General features: G+C 34.1%; 5 protein-coding genes across 6 annotated transcripts in view; 2 read left to right on the top strand and 3 right to left on the bottom strand.

Moving 5' to 3' along the window:
• LOC112905146 (solute carrier family 25 member 44) overlaps positions 1-3,810 on the bottom strand; it is a 10,570-nt gene extending 6,760 nt beyond the window's left edge. Inside the window, exons 1-2 of one of the 2 annotated variants that reach the window (XM_025976976.1) lie at positions 3,364-3,810; positions 3,217-3,309 (exon numbers count right to left, since the gene is read on the bottom strand). In XM_025976976.1, coding sequence (XP_025832761.1) covers positions 3,217-3,309; positions 3,364-3,538 — 268 coding nt within the window. In that variant the 5' untranslated portion in view covers positions 3,539-3,810. The remainder of the gene's footprint in view (positions 1-3,216; positions 3,310-3,363) is intronic. The other variant, XM_025976975.1, reaches the window with a different exon arrangement.
• LOC112903946 (signal transducer and activator of transcription 5B-like) lies at positions 574-3,037 on the top strand (the record flags this gene model as incomplete). The annotated part of the gene is given in 5 exon segments (XM_025976977.1): positions 574-827; positions 952-1,076; positions 1,371-1,526; positions 2,726-2,885; positions 2,972-3,037. Coding segments are annotated over 5 exon segments (726 nt in total), but the record flags the coding sequence as incomplete, so codon positions are not given.
• Positions 3,811-4,658: 848 nt separating the features above from the next.
• Positions 4,659-16,330, bottom strand: LOC108732856 (cilia- and flagella-associated protein 20-like). Its single transcript, XM_025977015.1, has 4 exons — positions 16,155-16,330; positions 11,836-12,034; positions 5,710-5,859; positions 4,659-5,492 (listed from the first exon to the last, which is right to left on the bottom strand). The coding sequence occupies exons 1-4, from the start codon at positions 16,236-16,238 to the stop codon at positions 4,936-4,938; spliced, it is 990 nt and encodes a 329-aa protein (XP_025832800.1). The 5' UTR covers positions 16,239-16,330; the 3' UTR covers positions 4,659-4,935.
• On the bottom strand, positions 16,247-17,087 carry LOC112905154. The gene is made up of 2 exons (XM_025977016.1): positions 16,827-17,087; positions 16,247-16,562 (listed from the first exon to the last, which is right to left on the bottom strand). The coding sequence occupies exons 1-2, from the start codon at positions 16,964-16,966 to the stop codon at positions 16,337-16,339; spliced, it is 366 nt and encodes a 121-aa protein (XP_025832801.1). The 5' UTR covers positions 16,967-17,087; the 3' UTR covers positions 16,247-16,336.
• Positions 17,088-23,860: 6,773 nt separating this feature from the next.
• The window catches only part of LOC108732855 (neural-cadherin), a 144,646-nt gene continuing 141,207 nt past the window's right edge, over positions 23,861-27,299 (top strand). Inside the window, 2 exon segments of the mRNA XM_025977022.1 lie at positions 23,861-24,198; positions 25,144-26,509. Of these exon segments, the coding sequence (XP_025832807.1) occupies positions 25,168-26,509 (1,342 nt within the window). The 5' untranslated portion in view covers positions 23,861-24,198; positions 25,144-25,167.

Raw genomic sequence — 27,299 nt, 5'->3', positions numbered from 1 at the left:
AAAAAATAATTATTTATTATAAGAAATAATAATTTTCGCGGCGAAGATTGTGGATTACGTATACCTATTTTGCTGATTAATTTTTTTGACACCTATTCGACTTTTTTGGTTTGTATTCGAAAATGATATTTTGGAAACAGCTGCATGCCCCCCTTGCAACAGTCTCGCGTCCCCCCAGGGAGGCGCGCCCCACAGGTTGGAAACCACTGCCCTAAATAGTTCAGTCTTATCTCAAACTATTTGGTTTAGCTCGTGATGCATGAGAAAAAATGGTGAAGCGCCTGCTATCAATCAGTCAGTTGCTTTGTTAATCTACAAATCACTTAACAATAGCAGTTAGTACTGTGCTAGGGTTTCTTTTTGTATATACTCACTAACCAATTTTCAAGGATCCTCTGTAATACGCGCTCCGTAATCAATAAATGTGAAAATGAAACTTGAACATTTAAGGTAATAAAAAAAAAATAAAAATGTGAATAATGTAATGCCTGGGAGTAAAAAAAAGTTCTAAAACTGAACTTCTTAAAATGATTTAAAAAGCTTACTTTATTACATATTTTCTCTTTGACATAGGTTCCGTGGAACAAAGTAGCAGAAACCCTATCCCTTAAGTTCAGAGCAGCAACGGGCCGACCGTTGACAGACGAAAATCTTTGTTTTCTTGCACAGAAGGCTTTCAGGGGAAATTTTACAGATAATAATCAACTTCTAAGTTGGGCACAGTTTTGTAAAGAACCACTGAATGAACGAAATTTTACCTTTTGGGAATGGTTTTATGCAGTTATGAAGTTGACTAGGGAACACCTTAGGGGACCTTGGATGGATAAGTAATACATTTTTTTATTGTTTAACGTTTATTTGAAACGAATTGAAAACAAGGCATTTTACTGATAATATTGCACAATGTACTGCTAGGTTGATACAGTTTTTATTTTATTCATTTTTTTACAGTGCCATACTGGGATTTATTCGCAAAAAGCAAGCAGAAGAAATGCTTCAAAATTGTCCAAATGGAACTTTCTTGTTAAGGTTTTCTGACAGCGAATTAGGTGGAATTACAATAGCTTGGGTTTCAGGTAGGTGTATTGAGTTTGTTTACATATTATCTATCCCACGAATTAATGATCTATCAGCCAACTTCATGTACACTATCGTTTCTTACATCGACTAATAAAAATAAAGACAGACATAGAAGAGCGTAGTGAACTATAAACGACATACGACTGTAGAGTATAATTTGATAAACATACCATTAAAAAAATATAGTGCTTTGCTCTACCAAACACCGCTGCTTTTTCCTTGGATGAATAATATGTATTTATTAGCTGCGTTTATGTATAACGACTTAATAATATTGTTTGGTTTTATAGAAAATCAAGAAGTGTTTATGCTCCAACCATTCACATCCAAAGACTTTGGAATTCGATCTCTTGCCGATCGTATTTCCGATTTAAATCATCTTGTTAATCTTTATCCAGATATTCCAAAGGATATTGCTTTCAACAAGTATTATACACCTTTCCAAGGTAAGTAAATTAACTGTAGTTTACTGTTTTCTTATAATTAAGTACTGTAATGGTTTACTATACTATAATGTTTTTTTAATATCGTGTTTTTAGTTTCATATTTATTAGAAACAATTTTGCATGGTACCTCCTACAGTTCAAATTGCGGGTCGTATATTAATGTCAAAATAGAGTTCAAATGTACCTTATAAATTCAAAATATTCATTTTTTATTATAGTATTTTAAAATAAACAGTAAAATAAGTTGTCGAAAATGTTTAATAATTAATATTTCAAAAGCAACATCTGCAAACAAATTTTTATTTACGGTAACTTAACATGGAATTTCTTTTGTGTGGTAAAATACCGTTTGATGATATGTTGTAGAATAAGTAAAATTTCTTTTGGACTAAATAGAAAGAAGAGACTGTGGTAAATATTAATTAAAAATTAAAAGGAATACTCACCCCTAATTACCACAAATAATTTTATCAGTCTCGCGTTGATAATGCCCACGTATGTAGTGGGCGAAACACGTGTCCGCTCATATAAAATTATTTGTGGAAATTAGGGGTGAGTATTCCTTTTAATTTTTAATTCTTTTGGACTGGTAAAATGTAATAATAAAACTAAAAACTTATCATCATGCTATTGAAATAAACAAAAATAACTTATAAAGGTACTCTTGCTAGTAAGCAATAAACTAAAATTAGTCAAACACAAAAAGAGTGATGTTTGTTAAATAAATTGTTCTCAAATTAAATGTATGTTTAAAAGAGCATGTAGGTAGTCTGAAAAACTCAAAATGTTCGACAGGCCTGTATAGTAGAACACTGCATTACAAATGTTAACGAACATGAAAATATCCTAAAATTACTACATATGTAGGTGCACCCTTAAACAACAAAAAATTTACAGTACTACCAAACTCTTAAAAACTCTTCCAGCAGTTAAAATCCTGTTAATAATGATAAAGAAACTTTTACTTTCAGTAACACTTTTACTTATATACATATAATTGAGTTTTTTTTATGTGTATGCCCCACCCCTTAGCTTAAGTATAAAAGTCCTTACTTTAATTTGATTTTAGTTATATTTTTTGTGTTCTTGAAAATGACCAATTTGTTCGAAACAATTAAATGAATTAATGTATTACCTGCAGGTTTTTTATTTTGTGTTTATCTTTGTACATGTATTGATTAACAAATTTGTTTAAGTAGATAGTCAACCAACTACAAGCAACGGTTATGTGAGGCCACTGTTAGTAACACAAATACCGGGTTGGAACGGTCCGGCGTCCGTAAGTTACCCGAACACACCCCAACATTCGTTCTTACAGTCACCCGATCCAGGCAGAGATACTCCATCCGTTGCCAGCAGGTAAGGCATGTTTTTTTCTGTAGGTTCGGTAAACAAGATGCACAATTTTTTCATCGACAATGTAAATAAGTCAGTTTATGACGTAGGTATGGAAATTACGGCGCTAACGTCTGCTAATATGAACTTTCCACGTGCTCCGTTTTGTTTTTAAATAAAAAAGTAAAATTAAACTTAAGTAAAAACGAACACAGAGATACGACTATAAAATGCATTTAGAAACGAGAATATTGTTATATTTTTGGATAAATTNTCCTTCATAAGTTGAAATATAAAAAACTCCTAAAAGATGTCATTTAAGTGTTAGTCTTACTTAAATGTAGTTGTACATTACCACTAACTATTTGCACAGAAGACACCCAAAATCCCCTGTAAAGTCCAGAGAAACCTTCATATTTAAAAATTTTATAATATGCATCAAATGTTCCTAAAAATACATATATAAAGAAATATTATAGGCGTTTTATATATCTCTACTGACCTGAATAAACATCATTATGTTTCTGAATTTGTAATCGAGTCTTAATTAACGTGAGAGGGTACAATGCACAACGAACTGAGAAGGAGCTTAACATAGACAATGGGACAAATTTTGTTTTGTCCATCATGTCCCATTCTATAGTTTTTAAAAACTGAGGTGGAGGAGACTCTACCATATCGAATTTTTCTAAACGTATAATTTAAAACACTCAACTGTTACAGTATACCATCTTTTTAGGTTAGGAATATCAGAGTTAAAGACTACAATAATGCGATATTTACACTACCATAACACTTTTCCTTGTTCATTTTTTTTAGATAAACTAACTTTTAATGAGAGACATTATTAAAAACAAAAAATGTTTAAGCATAATACTACAGTTCTAGGTTGAAATTGACGTTTGTAATATTATTAACGTCATTGGGTATTTTTTTACTTTTTTAATTAATAAAATCATAGACAAATTAAATCAAAAATGACGTAATATTTTTCATGTGATTTCATGGCAGCCAACGCAAATACAAATTTTTACTGAAAGAAAAGGAGTGTTCATAAAAGTATCACTTCATTTACTCCTTTGAAAGTACCATTTTTCATGATCTTTAATGTAAACATTAAACAAACTTTGTGTTAATTATTTAAGATTGAGCTCGCCTGATTCTGGCATTATAACTACCTATAATATAAGTATAGTATATAGCTAATGCATCATTTTAGTGTTTTCATCCCAATTACAAACCGAATTCCTTATTATTTTCTGAAAAATTTCTTTATATTTTATTGTTCTGGGGTTTTATTTAAATTTTGAATGTTTCTATAATGTGTACGAAAAATAAAAATAAATGGATTTACATTTTATACTACTTGAATGACATTTACATATTATGTGAAGTTTTTGTATCTTGGAAATTTTGGTAAATATATCGTTTGCTTAAAATTATAAGGATCTATGTTACAAACGAACTTTAGAAAAATGCATTTAAAGTTTAACTGTGATTCAACTATGGTACCTCTAACGGTAATTTATTGTTAATATGCCTCTTTCTGCTAATTTTAAGAAACAGATTAGCTAATTTTTTGAAAATGATGCAAAACAAACAAAGAACCTTGATAGAAACATAGTGTCTCATGACATATAAGATATAACTAACTAACTATAATTCTAATTTTCTTAAATTTGTAACATTCCAAGCAAGCGATAGGCATATAAAAATGTCAACGTTTTCTGATTCGGTTTACAATAACTGGGTAATTAATAATAATAATGATTAAAATAATAATAAATGAGCACACATTCTTTATTTGTACAATTTCAATAAATAGCCGCTTGTAGGTATTATATTTCAATTATTGACATTTTAGATGGGAGCATATTGACTCTGGCTTATTCTTTTCAATTAATTAACTGTTAAAAATTCCTTTAGATTTCAACTTTAATATTTTTAACAATTTACGCGTTGATATGTATCTACATATATCTATAGATATGCAGTTATAAAAATGTTAGAAAGTGTTATTTGTACAATTGAATGTTTTAAAAATGATAAAATCAATGAAAATAATACAATATTACTAAGCTTCAGTCGGAGCTGGTGTTTCGGGGGATTCAGCTGTTTCTCCTTCCGTTGCTCCTTCATCTCCTTCACCTCCTTCGTTTTCGCCTTCAGTCGCCGGAGCTTCGTCCGTTCCAGCTTCAGCTGGCATTTCTGACCCTGCTTCGCCTTCTCCTTCTCCTTCACCGGCTCCTTCGCCTTCACCTTCACCTTCGGGGGATACTTGTGCTTGACCCTCATCACCTGCCGCAGCCTCCGCTTCGCCACCTTCAGCGGGTTTCTCACCCTCAGGAGCGGCTTCTGCTGCAGCGCCTTCCATAACTGGGGATGCAGGTGGTGCCGCTGAAGCTGCTTCTCCCTCTCCTTCACCTAATTCCAGTTTTTCTTTTTCTTCTTCTTCTTCTTTTGATGGCCGTTTCTCCTTTTCTGAAAGTCTCGAAATGCCGGGTATTGGTAAAAATAGGCGATATTCATTCGGCATCTCATCATCCCCATAAAGTCTGTCGGCAAAGTAAATTCGGCGAATTCTAATGTTGGCATGAATTTGAACTCTCATAGTTTCGATGTAGGTAGACCCTAAAGATAAGAGAAATCTACAAATCATTGTTATGTTCTGAACTAGTTTAAGGTTGATTGCAATTTCAACCATATTTTTTGTCAGTATTCTTCATTTCAATAAGCTGAAGAACAGTTTTTGATTCAGGAGTTGCAGCTTGAGTTTATAAGTGTGTGTTATTGTTATACAATGCTTGAGCATCACAAAAAAAAATCAATCATATTGAAGTGATCTTACCGTAAGCTCTACGTGTAAAGTCCGCCAAGTTGAATTGGACTTGATTCCAACCACTGCTGAGCCCAATGGGCATTGTAGTGCAGAAGGGTCTCACTTTTGTAGTCGATTGAAAATTTGAAACTCGAAATCGTCGGTGCATGTCTTTATCATCTGCGAAAATGTTTTCAATGATGGAAACCCTTGTTATATGAAATAGAAAAAAATGTATCTATACTGAAACCCGCAACTCGTTAAAAAAGGACCATCTCCAAATAATAGGAAGAGGTTCATTCGGAGGGGTAGACATGGTCATTGGCGGATTTGCCGTAAGGCCCAATAGGCCCGGGCTTATGGCGGCCAAATATTAAGGGCGCCAAATCGTGCCAAAAAAAATCACTGATGATAAATTCATTAATTATGTATCTGGTCTATAATGACGGGTGTTGAGAAAGGGGCTGCACATGGCGTGGGGTCTAGAGCGGCTAGGACTACAAATCCGCCACTGGACATGGTGAACCCTTTCATATGCATATCGATAGGCAGAAAGAAATACAATCTGATAAATCCAAGTTCGTAGTAACCCTATAACTCTATTCTCTTTAATTAACTTTAGATGATACCGTGTACATAGCTACAATAAAAATTTTTGTCGCGCATCATGTTTGAGAATTGCGCCTCAGTTTTTGGGAAGTTAAGTATTAGTTCATCAGCGTGGTGGAAGGAGTGCTCCTTTTTCTATTTGATATGATTAAGATTTTACAAGGTATTGGAAAAACGTATTGACCCCTGCTCACCCCTAATTACTACAAGAAATAAATATTTGCAGACACATGCTTCTCTCCATTTTTATGTGGGTAGTTTCAATGCAAGGATTTACGTCCTGAAGATCAAGAAGAATGATATATGGAGAAGTGACAGAAGGGGATGAAAATCAGCAAATATACCTAATCTAAAAAAAGTCTAGACACCATTAAAACCTGATCAAAAGTTGTGATTTTAACTAATCATCACGAATATATAACAGGAACTGTGATTATAGAAAAAGTAATAACCGATGTTATTTTACCCAAAAACCGGGGCTAATAATGTCCAAAGAGCTCAAATGTAAAGTACCAAAATATGCCTCATAAGGACCATGATGTTGCTAGGGTAGAATACGAGTTATGGCTTAAAATTAAAATTAATACAATAAATATCACCTAAGCCTTTTGAAATAAAGACATAATTTTGAATCAGCAAAAAAATTTAACAATAAGTGTAAAAACAATTGTGTACCAATTGAATATTAGGTACCAGGTGGGCAAGAACATTCAAAAGTTAGGCGTTAAAAAAGAGATTATCTTTTAAATCTTTCTTAAAATTAAATAAAAAACTAGGTAGAGTCTAACTCTACTTTGCGATAGTTCATTTTAAAGTTGACTTTACTTCATCTTTCAAATTCTCGATTAGTTAAGTCTTGAAAACAGGGGTGTATATGTTAAACCCGAAGACCGAAAACGTTCAGTGGCCGGAAAAAACGGCCACATCGCGTTCTGGCTGCCTTCGAACGCACAGAACGCGTTTTGGCTGTTTTTAAACGCTCGCAATGCGTTCTGGTAACTCTTAAACAACCGGAACGCGTTTTGTCAATTGTTGAACGCTCACAACTCGTTCTTAATGTTCGACTTGTATTATATGCCGCTTTCTACCTGCGTGCAATGAGATTTATATTGTACTTATAAAACAAATGAATTTCAATCCATTTTTCAGCTTTTAGGAAACAATTCAATTATTGACAACTATAATTTGATACCAAAGATGGGTTCACTTATATTGTCGAGACTCCTGATTTTTGCGCGCATTTTCAGCATGCTCAACTTCAGACAGGAACATAGATCTATCGTCACAACTATCAATAATTGGTTGGTAAATGATTCGGCGAGAAAAACCGAACCCATCTTTGGTATCCAATTATAGTTGTCAATAATTGAATTGTTTCCTAAAAACTGAAAAATGGATTGAAATTCATTTGTTTTATAAGTACAATATAAATCTCATTGTACGCAGGTAGAAAGCGGCAAATAATACAAGTCGAACATTAAGAACGCGTTGTGAGCGTTCAACAATTGACAAAACGCGTTCCGGCTGTTTAACAGTTACCAGAACGCGTTGCGAGCGTTTAAAAACAGCCAAAACGCGTTCTGTGCGTTCGAAGGCAGCCAGAACGCGATGTGGCCGTTTTTTCTGGTCACTGAGCTTTTTCGGTCTTCGGGCTTAACATATACACATATTGCCTTTTTGGGCTGCAGCACAGGCCTCGTGGATATAATGGGCCTTCTTTTAATAATCCCAACCATAAGGGTTCCAACTCTGGGATTAATCAACTCGTGTGCGTGATAATCGAATGAAACGAGGAACTCCCCATCGCTTATTTTCAGTATATTTTTTTTAGAAGACTAACAGACGGACCAAACGATCCAACATTATAATTCTTATACGAGATGAAATTTGCTGAATTCTCACTTGATCAGTGGAAAACCAGGCAGAACAATAAATATGTACAAGATTATGTTAACGTATTGTTCTTTTGCGACGTTTCGTTGGCTTAAGGTTTGTCAACCTCTCCAGGCAAACGATAATCGTGAAAATACTTGTAATAAGTACTATAAACGATTTCAGTTGTGAATTCAGTCAATTTTGTCTCATGTAGTACACATTTGTTTGGGAACATGAATGAGAATTCGTTCAACACATCGTCATAATATTTGTAATTGATGTTTTTCTTTTATATAACTATCTTAATAGTTCGTGAAACGGGAAAGTAATGAAATAAGGGCGATTGGCGAAACAAGAGTTCGTGAATTAGAACTAAACCGTTTTAAGTAAAATTGCTTTACTGAATTATTTATTAGGTACTTGCAATGTTATGTAATACGTAAGTCAGGGAATCACGGTAGTGTAGTCCCTTTATTTTTCCACCTAATTAGTGTTATGTGGCATTTAAAAAAGTTTAAAAAGGAATTATTAATTTTTTAATTGATTCATAATGCTATTATTAATACATGTACAATATCCTCCACAAACATGGTGATAGGGATCTTAAGGCACACTGAAACATCGTTTAATCCACATCAGTTTCGAAGTTAGAAATTGTTTTTTCATAATTGTGAAAGGACTAAAGTAATAGCGGTACAATATTTACAAAAATAAATAAATAACCAAAATACATTATTAGTTGGCCAATAAATCGTAAACCATCGTACAAGTCTAAAAATTTCTATTTAAAAAAATTGGATAACTTGGTTGCCTAAAACAATTTTCGCTCCTGGTAATAAAATCAATCCTCTATCAGTATTAGTTTAACGTTACTTGGAGTTTGACATAAATAACGAAAAAACAATTCTTAATAAAGATAAAAATTTATTAGACGCTATCCCCACATCTAAGATTGATTACCTGAAATAATCCGACTACAGAATTTAACTTTAATGGTAAGAAAAGTACTAAATGACTTAAAATTTTACATTTATTTACATGTATTCCTACATTTATCAATATTCATATTTACAAAAAGTTGATAAGATTTGATCTTAATGATTATTAATTTCTTGAAACTCTTGTTATTGTAATGTGGTGATGTATTTGGAAGTAGTAAACTAACTGATGAAATATCATTAACAGTTTCATGAAAAACTCGCCATTAGGTATTCTACTTTTATTATTACATAACACTAGATTTGTGATTGTATAAATAATTTTCTATTTCATAAAATTCGTCAACGTTTATATCTGTCATTTCATTAGTTAGTGAAATTCTGTTTCCCGTTGCGCGTTCCGTTTAAAAAAATATATTTATTACTATATCAAAAAACATTAAAATGCCTATTTTGGTGAAGGCGCTGGGAATACAAATTATCAACTTATTAATGTTATGTTTTTTTTTTGGATTATTTTAATACCAGTTAAATAAAGAACATTTAAATTTTGTGTATGTATATACTATACTACATTGCTATTTTAAATTAAAAGTAAAATAAATAATAACTTGATGATTTTTGTACGATGAACTTTTTCGATAGTTTCAAAAGTTTTCCGGAAAAACATGTACCTATTCTTAAGTAATTTAATTAATTCTTACACGCGTGAGCCGTGCGACAGATCATCCCGCAGTCTTTTTATTTATCGTAGAATGCCAAGACCTTTAAGATGATATTTGATATGTTCATCTTTTTGACCTCTGAGCAGAATTTTCAGAAACACCTTTTAATTATAGTTTGTATTAGTAGTAGAAATGTGCAAAAAGGTTTTTTAAAAAGTATTTAAATACAAAATGCAAATACTTTTTTGATGTGCTATTTAAAATGTAAAATACAAAGTGGATTTCCCTTTGGTATTTTAAATGCTTAAGGCTAATGATGTATTTTCAAAATACTTTTTTCAAATAAATACTTTTTTGTAGTACCTACCTATGTAATATTCTACATTTAATTAAGTATAAAATATTTTTTTAAGAAAACCTTGCAGGCATTTGTTCATTTTTTAAATATTACATACATTATATAAACATTAAGATAAAAATGTTCAGTCTCTCAGAGTCCCTAAAAGCGAGGCTCGAGTGTACGTCTCTCACCGAGTCTCACTGGTATCGCTGAAAGAGACTGTCGAGAGACTGTCAAAAAAGCTGTTTAGCGTCTCTGAACGAGAGACTCGAGTCGCTCATAGAGAAATCCTTATTTCGTATCCAGTCTCTGAACGAGAGACTCGAATCTCTGAACGAGAGACTCGAATCTCTGAATTAACAATTTTATCGTTCAAGTCTCTCATACAGAGACTGTGACAAATCTATAAAAACACCTATGCAATAACTGAGAGACTGTGAGAGACGTTCTCAGAGACGCTGAAAGACCCTGAGAGACTGATGAGAGACTGAAAATTTTTGTCTAGGAGTAGTGTTTGCACTACATCACCAGCTGCGAGTATGATTCATATTTTTCTATTTGAAGTGATTGAGATATAGTTTTTTTATCTTTACGTTATAGTTTCTTCAGATCAGTAACAATTAAATAATTCTTCTATATGCTTCCTCATTTATCTTTATCGTTTTAATTGTGAAAAAGACACTGATGCTAAAATAGTTTATTTTGCGTGAAAGATCACAGCTAAAGTAGGGTTGCAAATAATTTCATTGATGTAAAATCAACATCAATCATTTTATAATATCGTATTAATATATTTACAATCCCATTTTGTTTTCGATATTTTACACATTGTTATAAGAGAAAGAAATGAAATCCATAGTTTCTTTAGCATTGGGTTCATAGAATTTCATAGTTCCTTGCTAAAGGTACAAGTGGTGATTTGACAGGTGCTGATATCAATTTGGAACTTAAAAATTCGATGGACCATGACATTGAACCCGGAAAACAATATCGATCAAATATTTTAGATTTTTTTAATTTTTTGGGGTCTCTTTAGTTAAATTTTTAAGGTTCTATTACCTTCAATGGCCAATGTGAGCAACTATCATTCATCATTTTATATGATGTTTATTCGGTGATACTAGCAAAACATGCATTTTGCATTTTACAAATAGAAAATACGTCTGGAAAAGTATTTTATATAAAATACAAAATGCTTTTCACAAAAACGTATTTAAATGCAAGATAAATGCAACTATTTCAAATAAATCACATCTCTGATTAGTATTAGGCATCTAACTACATATGGTGCTAGTTTCACTAAGGAATTACCCAAGAACATTAGATACAAAATATGGAAAAACACAAAAACAAATTGTTAAAGGCAACACAAAAAGTTGTGCAGAACGAGTTCTTGAACGTAGAATTTCTCGTAACTTTTACGGTTAAAATTAAGATTACTAGAATAAGTTTTCGACAAAAATAGTTAAGATCAATTTCGTGCCTTGGATGACTTCCAGATAATTGATATTATATAATTTGTTGTTATTAAGTTTAACGCTAAATAAAATGAATGAAAGCAAATGCTTTATGTTGTAACGACTTTTTTTTTCTTGATCAATTTAAGTTAAATATTTTTGGTTTTTTTTTATTTCTGTCTATTTTTATCCATTCATTATAAATATAAATTAAATATAATGAATTTTTAAAACTGGCTTTTCATAACTTAACTAAGATAATACTTACTTACCGAGAATTTGTATTTCAAACGTGAAGTATCGTTTCAAGTTCTTTATAACCATGACTAAAAATGGAAGCTTTATGCCCAGAGAAGCTCTCTGTTTAATGGGACACGTGATATAAGTCGTCGCAACATTGGTACCCGATAATTCCAGGACTAATGATTTTACTTCGTCATCTACTATACGACGTATATGCCCGTTTTTAACCTATTAGTAAATAAGAATTAAAATTGTAGAAATATTAATGCTCAAACTCAAAATTCAGTAATTTTTAGTGATAACCATTGTCTGCTTGGCCCAAACCCAAAAAAACAAACAAGCGGGGACGAATTTGTCTCACATGTCGAAGGGATTCCGTATCCTGTCTTAAATACATTGTAAAGTATGAAAGTTTTAAAAACCAGTAATAATTTCGTTATATAATGAACTAGAAATATTTTTGCAAAGGTTCTGATTTGCAAATGGTCTCTAATAAAATGGAAGTTTTAAATATCCCTGTTGTAATTTATAACCCGAGAAGAAAATGTTGAGTCTCTCAGAGTTTCTGAAAGAGAGACTTGAATCTCCGTCTCTCATCGAGTCTCTCTGGTGTCGCTGAGAGACTGTCAAAAAAACTGTTTAGCGTCTCTGAACGAGAGACTCGAGTCGCTCATAGAGAAATCCTCATTTCGTATCCAGTTTCTGAACGAGAGACTCGAGTCGCTCATAGAGAGATCCTCATTTCGTATCCAGTTTCTGAACGAGAGACTCGAATCTCTCAATAAGTGGTGTCTCGATAGACATGGTTAAAATTTTCTAAGTTCAACATATTTCGGAGATCCCAGTATTTCTACGAGAGACTCGAGTCTCTCAATTTTTCAGTTTTATTCATTCAGTCTCTCTGTGAGAGACTCGAATCTCTGAATTAACAATTTTATCGTTCGAGTCTCTCATACATAGACTGTGAGAGATCCATAAAAACACCTAGGCAATAACTGAGAGACTGTGAAAGACTGCGATAGACGCTCTCAGAGACGCTGAAAGACTCTGAGAGACTGAAAATTTTTGTCTAGGGTAAGATCTATGATTTTTGTTGTAATAGGTAGCTTTTTGATTTTTCAAAAACTTTTAGTTCCGTAATTTCAGAAATAGTTTCTTCACATTTTTAAAAATTCTTTTGTAAATACTCAATTTAAAATTAAAAAAAAAAACCTCTTCACATACAGCGAAGGATTCAAGTAGAAGGTGGTAAAAGGGGGGAATTTTCCCCTCTCAAGAGCTTCGTGATTTATGGATTACTTAAGTATTGAAAAAAATGTTGTGTGGGAAAAATGGAATTAGAAAATTTGCTTCTGAAATTAATTTTTAAATGATCATTTGTTTTTGTTAATGTATGATTATTGTAAGTACATGTGATTTTTTAAATTTTAACGTTGTTCGGAGGTTGTCCTGTTACAATTGACTCAGTAGATAAGTCAGAATTTTAATATATCCTAATAACATCGAATTGTAAAAAATGCAATTTTTGACATCCCTACGGGCATTATTACGCGAAATAAAACAACATTAGGAGAGTAGTAATTTTCGAGGTACCTATTATGTCATTGATTTAGAATCTGGTCCCATAATTGTCTTACCACCTCCATATTTTGATATATTTCAACAAAAAGTCTTAATGTTTTTAATTTAGAGTGATTGAGATTGAGAGTTGAGAGCCTCTCAATATTTCAAGGCAACATTGGAATAGTATAAACAGTGGGTTGCTCGAAGTCAGAAACAAACAGTGTTACACTAATGGAAGAAAATAGAAAAAGTTGATACGAAGGAATAAGAATATTAAAAATGTGGGGGAACAACGGAAAACAGGAAATGGAAAATAAAAAAGAAAAGGGTTAATCCGGAATAAGAAAATAAGGAATTGAAAAGAAAAAATATAGAAAAACATGAGATGAAAAAATTGGTGTAATAAGGAAATTACTGAAAAACGGAAAGAAAATGAGTAAAAACAGAGAAAAAATAAGAAGAAAAAAGATGGGAAAACTTGGAACAAAAGAATAAAATAACAGTATAAAGGAAAAGGTGAAGTGACTAGAGAAGGAGGATAGTGGAAAATTAGAGGAACTAGAAAAAAGATTGAATGAATATGAATACGAAGAAAAAATGTAGGGAATGATTTAAAGGGAAAAACGACTTGAAAGCAGAAGTAAAGAAAATGGTACTACAGAAGCTGGAGATAGAAAAGAATGTCAGGAAACAAGCAAAGGATCAAAAAAATAACAAAGAAACTGAAAATGGAAGTGGAAAATAGAAAGGAAAAAAAAACAAAAAATTGGAGGAGAATAAAAAGAAGATGGAGCTGGAGGGATTTATAAAGGAGAATATGGGACTGAAGGTGAAAGTAAAAGAGGTATGGAAAAGAAGAATTAAAAAGAAGGTATGTGGGGCAAAAATGGAGAAGTGGAAATAAAAGCTACAGGTGGTTTATATGATCATATAACTGTGGAAGAGAGAAGAATAAAGAAGATTCTGACAGAAATCGTAAAAGAGGTGAAAAACAAAATATGGTCAAGAGGGTTACAGTTGGATTCAAGAAGATAATAATAGATGAGGTGGTATGGATATGGGATGATGAAAAAACGCAATTTGACGTAGTACCTAATGCTTACAAAGAGGTCAAGAGTTGCATGTTTTGGAATTTGAGATTATAATATCTCCAAACTCGAATCGCAAACCTAATGGTTGAAACCATTACTTTGGTGTGCATTCAGTCAAAGCTTAGAGACAAAACGTAACAACAGTTCAGTCTGGAGGATATTTCAACTACGGAAACTGACTTTGGACGTTTACGGAAAACCGAAATTCAGCTCAATTATTTCAAATTTTTTGATACTTTTGTTTGTATCATTTCTTATTCCTACTTCTATTAGATTTCAATTTTCAATTTCAATATATTACCAGGTATTTACAAAGTAAACCCTATAAAGATGTTTAAAACATGTGCATAGGTCCAGTGCAAAAGAAAAGTTAATTTACAATTCTAAAATGTGAAACCAAGTAAATGTAAAGAGAGAAATAAAAAAGGAGAAATGTATAAATATTGTTTCCTTGGCCACGAAAATTAGGTACTCTTTTAATACTTTTAGTCTTTTAATTCTTTGGGTAATGAATTGTAATTCCATATAGCCACGTATAAACTATTTTTTTCCGACGTTTTATTTTTGGTAAAGATATCATTTAGTTCCTGGATTATTTGGTTAGAGATAATCTGTAATTACTAAATTAAAACATAATCAAGACGCACTTTGGGTGCGTGTCTGAAATACAACACTCTAATCAATATTAATACTTATATGAAGCGTGTTGCATATTTTAATTATTTCATTCTAAGCGGTTAATATAGGTAGTCGGTCCTAAGATTGGTTAGACACGCACCACCATTGCTTCTTATCCTGAGCTAATCTTCGCATTTCCTTAAAACTAGAACATCCGACATTCTTAACTATTTGCGAACAGTAATCTAATCTAGGTCTACCTCTACTCCTCTTAACTTCAGCTTCTGACTCTAATTTGTCTCTGACTAGACCTTCATGTCTGAGAAGGTGTCCTACCAACCTATCTCGCCTAGTTTTTATTGACTTCCATAGAGTTCACTGTTCTCCTATTCTTTTTAATACCTCTTCATTTCTAACCTTCTCTATCCACTGTATCCTTATCATTTGCTTGTAACACCACTGTCCATGTTTCGCACCCGTACAGTACCGCGTTCCAAACATACACCTTTAACATCACTTTTCGAATTTCTAAATTAACCGTTCGCGAATATAGAAGTGACTTCTTTTTATTGAAGGCGACACGACCCTGCGCTATCCTCTGCTTTATATCCCTACTACTCCTTCTGTCCTGACTTATCTGACTTCCTAGATACCTAAAATCGGCCACTTCTTCTAATTTTTCGTCTCCTATCTTTATATTCGCTCTTTCCCTACTTTTTATTCCCTTACATACCAGTATTTTTGTTTTACTTTTACTTATTTTCATATAATATTGTTTTGTCAGCTATCTCAAGCCCCATTGCCAAATGCCAGTACTGCTATATCATCTGCATACTAACCTTTTACCCCTGTATATCTATCCCTACAGTTGTACTGTCTTTAATGATGTTGATTGCGTCTTCGATTTATAGATTAAAAAGTAGCGGTCATTTAAGCAGAAAAAAAAACAACTTCAAAACCTATTCAACTGAAACTGTTTAACAGCTATTAAATAATATTAATAAACATCGCGTACTTTAGAATTTATTTGTATAGCTGCTCCTACAGTATTGTATGTATATGCATTTTTTACGTACTGATTTTTCCCATAGCTGTAGAGGATTAGATCCCACGCTGTAAAATATCGAAAGGAAACCACTTTGAAATGTGTTGCTGAACATTTGGAACACTACAACTTCAAAAACTATTTGACATCCGTCAAGAGCCCGCGTCTAAACATTTTTTGACGGGTCGACACTCTGATTTGAGAATTTTTGACTTAATTTTCCGCCATGAGAATGTCCAATTTCCTCTGATCTTTCGCAGATAATGTAATTATATCTTCGGGGTCAAGGGGAACAATTATAACTTTGGAATATTCTCTAAATAGTCGTATGGCGTCCAGTACCCTGGACTGCAACAATTCCTGATACATTACTTCTAGAAGGTATAAAGTCCTGTTACGTTTCGCGTTTCTTGCATAACGTTGACGGCAAACAACTCTACTGTAAAGAGATGATAATATTAAAAAACTTGGTAAAAGTGTGTTTTACGACACCCTCCCGGCAGTGCTTCGAATATGGCAATGTTCTCAAATTAGTTATAATACGTTTGTGTTGTCTCTTCCTACCGTAACCATATCAGTTTAAGCACATCAGTCAAGTTGGCAGCACTGTGAATGTATCCTATTATTTGAAGCCAACTTCAGAGACGATGCCGTAAACTCTACATCCTAATGATTCTAATTATGTAAAAGTATTTGTACTTACTAGGGAAGAGTCAAGTTAGTGTAGCTTGGATATATACTGACATCTGACCTTGTCAGTTCGTTTTTGGCTACCAATTCATTCCAATAATGTTGGACTTCTGCTGGCATCGTCAATTTCGAGTGACGTGTCATCAATGCCATCGTGTAAAATTTTGAATTACGTATTCGTTGAAAAGAGTAATATCTATATACTTCACGTACTTAGATGCCTAAAGGTAGATGCAAATGTCAGAGGTTAAAAAAAAGTGTGGCCAAAAGTTCACATGTATTTTGACTTGTTGTCGTTGCTAGGATAGTAACGATCAATGAGAGAGGGGTTTAATTTTTGTGTGGCCTGACGGTAATAAACTTTCCGGACTGTTTCGTCAAAACTACGAAAGAGCTACGTTATTAAGGGTAGTAAAAGTCTGACGTACAAACTAGCATGTATGAATGTGTTACATTTCTGGAAACCAATAAATACTGAATTTTAAGCAATAGTAATAAACATGCAAATGCTGAAACCACATTAGGAAATATCAAATGTGTAGGTATAGTAAAAACTAAAATAACTGACACATTTTTATAGAATATCTATATATATAAAAGAACGTCGTCTTAGTTACACTCTTTATAACTCAAGAACGGCTGAACCGATTTGGCTGAAATTTAGTGGGGAGCTAGCTTAGAACCAGAAGAAGGGCATAGACTACTTTTTATCCCGTTACCATGGAAAAAAAGTGGTATAAGAAAACGCAACTGACAGTTAAACGTAATGTTGTCTATGGTTGAGTATGGTGTTTTATTTATAGTCAGATTTACCTAAAACATGCCTTTAATGCTTTTTCATATAAAATTAGTGACATACATACCTATTTAAAAATTTTACACAATTCTACCTCTTTAGGAAGCTGAAAGGGGTTTGCAAAGATTGCATGTTTGTTTTTGGTCTGATTTATTGGAAACTGCTTTATAAATTCAATATCTATTGGGGGGGGGGGGATGAGTGGTGAAAAGGAGTTACAATGTTTAAATGGAACATATGTTATTTGTCGTCAGATTCACTTGAAACTTGGTCTTAATGGTCTCTCATTTAATTTCTGAAAGACCTATCTCGACTTTTTAAAAAATTCAACCTCCATAGGGGGGCGGGGTAAAAAGGTGTTGCAATTTTTGTTTGGGACATACTTTACTTGTGGTTGAATTTACTTGAAACTTGGTATATATGCTGTTTGATATTATTAATCAAATGAAGAGGTTGCAACGTTTCTATGGGGTAGATTTTATTTGTACTCGGATTTACTCGAAGGTTGCTCATTGTTGAAATTATGTAAATACGTGTTTTGGCAATTTTTAAAAATCAACCCTTAAGGACGAAATGTTGTTGCTAAGTTTCTATTTGAAATCTAAGATGGCGACATTACATAAAATTAAAACGTTGTAAGGGTGAATTGGGGGTTAAAAGGTTTTATGGAGAAACAATATTAATTTCTGCGAGCGAAGGCGCGGGGAAAAGTTGGTATACTAATAAATTAAAACATTTATGTATTAGAGTTGTTCTCAATATTTTTTGATCTCACACCTCTCGAATTTGCTAAAGGAACCTATAAGGAAAACTGTACATAAGATGAAGCCAGTTGTTATAATTCGGGAGATAATTTGAGGCCACTTCATTTATGTTTGTTTTGATCAGCTGATTAAGTCACTCAGCTTTGGGTGTGATATTTTGCGCATATAATTTTCAGTACTTATATAAATATCATCGAACCGACGAGACTTGAACCTTGACGAAACTCGTACAAGTTAGAGTGAGTAGATCGGCTTGAGAGTTTTGATGATTTAGGGAGCCGGACCAAAGGTTTAACAATAATGGGGGGGGTTCTTAATGAGAAACCATACTAAGACAAGTCCCTGAAAGAGGGCAGCAGCACTTTCAGTACTCAGGGTGGAAGAGATCATGAGGATCGGAAGGCATTCTGATGCTTAGTACTGCGATGTGGAACGCAACGGGAAACCACCACATTATGATCCAGAGTAAAACGTACAACTATCTGGACTAGATTACTGTTCGTAAATATTTAAGGATGTGGGTTGTTCTAGTTTTAGGGAAATGCGAAGATTAGCTCAGGATAGCAACGAGTGCGTGTCCAACCAGTCTTAGGACTGACTATTTTATGATGATGATATAAATATCAACTGGGACTATCAGTTACTTCAGCGCATGTGAAAAACCTATCAGCCGGTAAGGTGAAATTTTCCTAAAATGAAAAATTATGCGAGGGAGGCGCATCTTTTGATATATTGTTGGTATTTTATAAAATTGGAAAATTAATCGACAACCACCTGATAATGAGAGACAATTGGTATATTCAATCACTCCATTTGCATACATATATATTATCATTTTTTATTACAAAAATCAACCTATTCACTGATATTTTTTAAAATAATTGGGTTTTATATCACAATGATATTAAAAAATGTCATTTTTGGGGCCATTCTGAGCCAAAAACATGGAGAGAACTCAGTTGGCCTCTTCATTTCTTCTCCAATGATGCTCCACCCAAATCATGCTTGTTTTTCTTGAAGAAAGGAAACACGTATCAATTGAAAGCTATAATAATTATATGAGTATTATTTGAGGTAAACATTTGCAACAGTTTTTTTACAAATGTTGCAAGTCATTTACAACCTCTCAATTAAACTGGCACAAACTTAGGTATTGTCCGTCAGAATTTGAATGCTCTCCATCAGATTTTGATGACATGGAATTAGCCGGTTCATGATGATGTAACATAAAATTTATTTTTAAAACAATTTTTTTTATATTATATATTTTCATGATTCAAAACAATATGCCAAAAATTTATTGACTTATGCCCATTTATATAGGCAATTAAAACCCAATTATCATAAAAAAATATTAATTCAAAAGTGAAAAGAATATAAAGTGGCCATTAAATTTGTGCGTCCATTGTAGATATTTTTACATGCTACTTGTTTAGAATGACCTTAAAAATGACATATTTTAAGGTCAGGGTCATTGGAGGATTGTAACGAAAACGGGTAATTACCGTTTATTGACTGATACCCAGTTCTGAAACTAAAACCCCGTTATTTTAAAAAATATCAATACTTCTTCGTAAAAATATTATAATATGCATATAGTACAAACTGAAGTGATGGTATTGAAAATTAAATACAATCTATAATAAATATCAATAACAAGTGACTGACGGTTGATTTTTCAATACTAGGGTCAATTGAAAAGTTCCCGGCTTGACACATAGATGGCGGCACCAGAACTAAATCCATATGATTTTCAGTTACTCTTACCTTCAAAATTTGACGGCTGTCGTTATTGGACCGTTTGAAGGACGAAATCGCCGAGAAACGACCGCATTTGCAGAAAAAGAAAGTCCTGCTTTACCAAGACAATGCACCGTCTCACAAGTCAGTGAAAACGATGGCAAAAATTCATGAATTGGGCTTCGAATTGCTTCCGCATCCACCGTATTCTCCAGATCTGGCCCCCAGCGACTACTTCCTGTTCTCAGATCTCAAAAGAATGCTCGTTGGGAAAAAATTTTCGTCGAATGAAGAGGTGATCGCCGAAACTGAGGCCTACTTTGAAGCAAAGGACAAATCGTACTACAAAAATGGTATCGAAAAGTTGGAGGATCGCTATAATCAGTGTATCACCCTTGAAGGGAATTATGTTGAATAAAAAAAACGAATTTTGCAAAAAAAAATGTGTTTTACTATTTTAGGCCGCGGACTTTTCAACTGACCTGTTACATTATATCAAAATTTATTCTCCATCACATGATTTTTCCAATTAAACACTTAATTTTTATGATTTTTCGGCCCTCTCGGAGTTATCCTCATCCGAAGTTGAGTGGTTGATACTAAGGGTGTTGTTTCGAAAAGGTCTTTAATTGAAGCAAACATAAATGTAGTGACCCTAAATCATAGATATTTTTTACCCTCATCTCCCCTTATATACTTGAACGACCAAAAAATACATAAATTACGTTTGATTGTTTCGTGTCTCCTTTGCGAAAAATCTGATGTACCTAATAATAAAAAGTACGTTTTTATTGTTATCTATCCATTACTTTGTGAGAAATCGGTAAAAAATATTTTCTTAATTTTTTATATCGAGCCTTAAAAATTGAGATATAGGCATTAGAAATAATAAAAATTTTAAACAAGATTTGTTGAAGGCTGATGCGGGACAAACAAATAGTAGTACATAGCTGTAGGCGTGTAAAACATACAAGATCTACAAAAGTGCAATTAAGTATATTTTAGAATCAAATGACGAAGTATTCTCTTAAGCGCCGTGTTTGTATTCATTCTTCATAAAAAAAGTCTGAAGTAGGCAACAAATCTGTATTACCCAGATACGTATGAAAACAAATTAAGTTATCATTTTTTTTTTAGTTTAGGTAGTTATTGCTAATTGTCATCATGCTATTTTTTGTTAAAACTAACAATTTTGGTGGAGGCGCCAGGAAAACGTAATCTTTATTACCATGCTGAGGATCATCTTAATACATATTACGTAATAAGTAGATAGCTGAATGTTGCTTGAGTCTTAAGCTTGGTCTTGCTTTGCTCATCGCTAGGACATCTATGTTTGGGTCTCAATTTGCCATTAGTGCATATGCAGTTGGAATTACTTAAAGACAGAGGTAAACTATCGAAATTTTCGAATAAGAATATGAAGCTGAGACTTTGTCCTGTCAGCAGGACGGTTCGGTCCTTTTAACGGAACGATATATATTAGAGGGAATGGGTCCTTTTGGCAGGACTAATTCCGCTGGCTAAAAGTACTACCTGAAGTGCTTCCAACATCGAGCAGGATAACTAAATATATTTATCCTGTAAATAATAATTAGTGTTTTTTGTGCACTTTAACATTAAATAGTAATATGAGTACAAAAACATACTTCATTACAAGTTCTTTTTGTCAATCAGGCCATATTCAAAAGATTCATAGGTGTTACACCTAGTAAATTTTATCTTTATCTGTTTCAAATTGCATTTTGACGGTAATGGGTAATTTATTAAAAATCTTAATGACTACTGTAGACGAATTTTTAGGATTTAGTTAATAATCAAGATTTATTGCGTGTGGCACTGATTGTAGAGTTGTAATTCCTTATTAACTCTAGTGGTGAATCGATTACTAAACGTAGGGACATTCTATTGCATGCAATCATCAAAGGTCGGCATCGTCATTTGAAAAATTAGTCATGGTGAAGGAAAATTCGTACAAATACCTTCAGTCTTTTTTGACGTGACAACGTCTTATAATTTGATGGAGCCGGCTGCACGCACGAAAAAGCATGACTCATGCGGCGTTACCTCGCTCTGAGGCGTTCCATTTAATGCTTGAAGTGCAAGCGAGAGCGCGGAACGAGCGACAAAGAGGCACAATCGGCCTCCGCGTTCGGCAGCATTCGACATCTGTCTCTCTCCTACTTGAGTGAGCGATGCGTCCGCGTGGACAGCTGCTATACAATAATACATTTCCATTTACCTCCTTCTCTATATCCATACAAAATATCTATCAAACAAATAAAATTAAAATTTTCTTTTGAAAAATGAAACCATTCCATCAGTATTTTCTTATGACGTTGTCACGTTCAATTATCGTCAGTAAACCGACTTTACGGACAACCGATTTTTTTGTACAAATAATAAAGAGCAATAGGTAAATGCAATTTAAAGCTTTTGAGTAATGCTACGCTTTGCCCAAAATTGAGAGTTTGATAACAGTACAGGCGAATACAGAACAGAACACAAAGATATTCTATTGCATGCGATCATAAAAGAGCGGCATCATTTTTTAACGACGCCCAAATACCTTCAACCGGCTATTTATACAGACAATAAAGTAATATACATCCAACAAATGCAATTTAAAGCTTTCGCAGGGTGTTACGCTTTTTGCTCAAAAGATTTTGAAAGTTCGGTTATTTAAGGGCGGTTTTCAGAGAACCAGGTGATATTTTCAGATAGTGGTTGAAAAAGTATATCCATATGTCTTCCAAATTATGGATTTTCGCGTGACGACAAAGAAATGTGTAATTTCTATTTTGCCTTGTTTGCTTACGACCAAAAAAGGTTTATTATTTTTTGCTTTTTAGTTTTTTCGGCGGTTTAATTTTTTTGTTAAAAAGTTTTTATTTTATAACTTCTTATGACTATAATCTACTAATTACTACTACTATTTTCCTATTATAAATCATCTCCTGTTTTCCTACCCTTAGGGTTACATTTTTTTCCCAAGTTCATATGGGATCAACTTCGGGGTATACCCTTTCCAATGAAAAAAGAATTATCAAAATCGAACTATTCTGTCAAAAGTTATGCGTGGTCATACATTACTGTCAGTGAGTGAACAACAATCAACAATCATCCCCTGTTTTCCTACCCTTAGGGTTGGAATTTTTTTCCAAATTTATATGGGACTTCGGGGTATGCCCTTTCCAATAAAAAAGAATGATCAAAATCAGACTACTTTGTAAAAAGTTATGCGTGGTCATACATAAAAAAAAATATACGCGTCGACTTGAGAACCTCCTCCTTTTTTTCGTCAGTTAAAAAATACTGATTTCCGTTACAATTAGATAAGAAAAATTTAAAAATATCCTTGAGTATTATACGAAATTCATAATTCTCATTAAATAAGAAAAGCAATTTCGTAGTAATATTTATAGACTCAGTGGCCGACTATTACTGTCGATTGCTGTGCAAGTCAGTAACATTTTTTTATGCTGAAGGAAAAGGACCATTTTATCCTTTCCGAGAATCGTGACTGTTTCCGTTATGGTTACAGGGTAATCACAATATCAAGCAGAAGTCGATACATGGTCTCCAAATATCTCCAATACCGCTAAAGCCGCTATTGCTACCGGACAATAATTGTATCGCACAAGTGGGGGTGGTTGGTTGTATCGCCATTTTTAGGTTTCGATCCTCGATCGCGCCTTGTCGGCGCCCATCGTAGCACACACTCCGTAGTCGTGCGCATTTCGGGCTACGCGCCACACGACAAACCAGCAGCTTTGTGTTGCCTCTGCTGCACGGTTTTCGTTCGGTGTCTACAACGATCGACTGATGTTTATAGCGTGTAGTGTTTCTGTTATCGCTGGATGCAATTGTTACTATTGATTTAAACGAAAAGCTGCTGTCGCTTTCGAACGCAGTCGACCGCGAACGCTAGCTGTTCAGCATCATGCAGCGTGTATCCGGCGCAATTTTTTGTACGAGATTTGTGTCAGTGATTGCGGGTTTTTAAAATCGGCGGGTGAAATTATTAAAACAGTCGATCTAGTGGCGTCTAAGGACACCGTTTCTATCCAATAAGTATATTCTAATTGGTAAGTTCCGACTGGCCGGATACAAGACGATTTTGGCGGTGATAGTACTATAAGCTCGCGAGGTGGAGGAAAAGCTCGGAAGGGCGCAGCGCCGCAATCGTGCTCTCTCTAGAATAATGTTATTGATTTTACGTCCGTGCTAGGAACTATATGAGCGAGCGCTAGTGCGTGCTGTCTGGGTCTTTCCCCTCGCTTGAAATAAGCACACGCACATGTATTGTCATACTTACAACCCCCCAATTCAGTGTCATTGTTGCAAATTTTGACGTGAATTTTGATCGTTCCGACGTCTGTCTCTTTGGGCGTCAACTTTCAGAAAGATATAGAAAACCGTGACTCGATACTGATTCCACTGTAGAATTACCTACATACTTAATAAAGATAATCGATTGACAGGTAGCCATAATATTCTTAAAGCCTATTTTTACAATATGGTTTCTAAGAGGTTTGAAGCACAGTCGATTTCTAAATTTTAGTTATATATTTGCTAATAAGAAACTAATCCGATTTGGATTGAATATTCTCTGAGTAAATACAATCACTTACTTACTTACTTATTTTAGGCAAAAAATGCAGCAATCTTAAACAATAATGAAATTTAAAATATGGTTCATGTCTGTTGATAGTATCTCCGTTTAAAGCTTTTATTTCTCCACTGTGAAAGGTTTAAAATCGAAATTAATGGCTTCTGCTTTTTATTTTTCTTGGTTTTAAAGACGCTTTTAATTGGAATTTCTTACTCTTTTTATTATGATAGTCATAAAATTATCGTTTAATACTACTATAAAATTCAATAATTCAGAGACTTTTTTGTAAAATAAATGTATTATTTTTTAATAAAAGTGCAGATTTTATTTGATTTTTTAATTTTTCCTTCTGATATTGAAAATAGAATACTTAAAGATAACATCTAAATATCAGAATTTTTTCTCTTTCTTATTTCAGGTACTCAATGTTCGGTTCATCACAATGAAGACGAAGACGAAGATGAATTTTCTTCTATTATTAGTTGCGGTTTTCGCGTTTCGGGTTAATAGTTTAAAGACTGTGTCAGTTATACCTCACGATGCTCACCCCGGTTACAGTATAAAGACGTTCGATCCTAATTGCGGCATCAATTATCACTTAATGGAGTCAGACTTTTCTCAGTTCTTCGCGTTAGTTGAAGACGGCTCCGTTATGACCACTTCGGATGTCAGTCCACTCGTGAATCGGCCCATAAATCTCGTGGTTCTCGAAGAAGCGAACAACAACACTATTAAACACAATTTACAATTGTACGTGTTGGATAGGCGGAACATGCTTAGCTTCAACGTTGATGACTACGAAGATTCAGGACACGTTACCGAGAACAATCCTGTAGGGACCAGAGTCTCAGGCATTCCTATGCTCACGGCTGCCAGGGGATTGATTTCTACGCCCGTCAGTTACAGTATCATCTCTGGAAATACAGCCCAGGCCTTTCAGCTTCAAGATAGTGTCACATTAGATATACTACCTAATGTTACTGTTACGAATAGTTCTGCTGGAGTTTATGTAGTCACATCCCAGGTTCTTGATAGAGAAGAAAACTCCAAATACATTCTCACGATCCAAGCCGTTGACTCCAAAGGCATCGATAAAGCTGTGACGCATGTTGCAGTTGAGGTCGACGATGAGAACGATAATTGTCCAGTGTTTACCCAGAAAGTTTACCGATTTGTTGTGGGAGACGGTGACGGTAAAGATGCTGATAATGTTACCACGAGTTGGAAGCGGTTCGCGTCTATCGGGAAAGTTGAAGCTACAGATGCCGATGGTGATAAAATAGCTTATCGCCTGGTCACCCCAAGCAACTTGCTTGTAATTGTTCCGCAAACTGGCGATTTACTTTTAACTGAAGAACCACCTGTCGAAGTAGATACCGAGTTAGTAGTTGAAGCTCATGATCTCCGGTCACCAAGCTGCACGTCTCCTCGGCCAGCCCAAATTCTGTTTCATTATAAGCCTCAATCCAAAATCGAATTGGATTTGGACTTGCAACGACTCGAACAAAGGGAGTTGAAACGTGATAAACGGAGGGTGACCCGAGCTGTTAGGCCTACGAAAAGGATAGAATTCACCGAGGCTGATGGTGACACCGAAGGAAAAAGTGTGTTTCAGTTAGAAAAGGAAACTGACAAAGAAACTTTCAAAATTCGAGATGAAAATCCTTGGGTGACGGTGGAACCAAACGGATCTGTTAGAGTAAAAAAGAAGTGGGACTACGAAGAACTAGGACCTGAAAAAACGATAGACTTTTGGGTCACAATAACGAACGCAGAGAAAGGGGGTAAGTGTTGAATTTCATACTATGTACTTGGTATTATATCCGTTCCGTTACGAACGAGTGTCGTGTTTCCTCATACAAACTTATGCAGCGAGAACGTTTTGCTACCGTCCCCGGTGCATCGTTTATTATAATAATGCTCCTTCGGGTTCTGAAGTTAATGGCTTTAGGAAGCAATTTTAAATGATCGCTGGATGAAAAACTGCTGCGATGCTGTTCCCTCTCAGACATGCCGGCTAAATATTCGTTAATTTTTTAGAAGTATTATCTAATACAGCAAAATAATTTGCTTTCGTAATTTTGAAGGAACTAAAGAATATTAAATATGAAGATTGGAAGAACTTTGGCGGTTGTTGTAGAACAAACAAAATAGCTCAAAACCCCAACGCCAAAACACGACCCTGTAGTTGTTCGAAACACTTTTCGGTAACAAGGTTACCTTCTTCAGGGAGTGAGTTCACTTTGGCGTTGGGGTTTTGAGCTATTTTGTTTGTTCTAAAGAATATTAAGTATGGAAAAACTTTGGCGGTTGTTATAGAACAAACAGAATAGCTCAAAACCCCAACGCCAAAACACGACACTGTAGTTGTCCGAAGCACTTTTCGGTAACAAAGTTACCTTCTTCAGGGACTGAAGTAAACTAAACCTAAATGAGAACTAATCCTAATTTATACTGATAGTTGTTAAGGTTCAGTGAACATGACCCGAAGCCAACAAGGTAGATGTTCAATGGACCTTAACATCATCATCATAAACGTAATTAAACTAAACTAAATAGCGGAGATCCAGGGAT

This window comes from Agrilus planipennis, unplaced genomic scaffold, assembly GCF_000699045.2.
Source record: "Agrilus planipennis isolate EAB-ADULT unplaced genomic scaffold, Apla_2.0 scaffold31, whole genome shotgun sequence".
Taxonomy (NCBI): Eukaryota; Metazoa; Arthropoda; class Insecta; order Coleoptera; family Buprestidae; genus Agrilus; species Agrilus planipennis.
The sequence above is the reverse complement of the archived record's forward strand: the minus strand, read 5'-3'. Positions and strand labels throughout refer to the sequence as shown.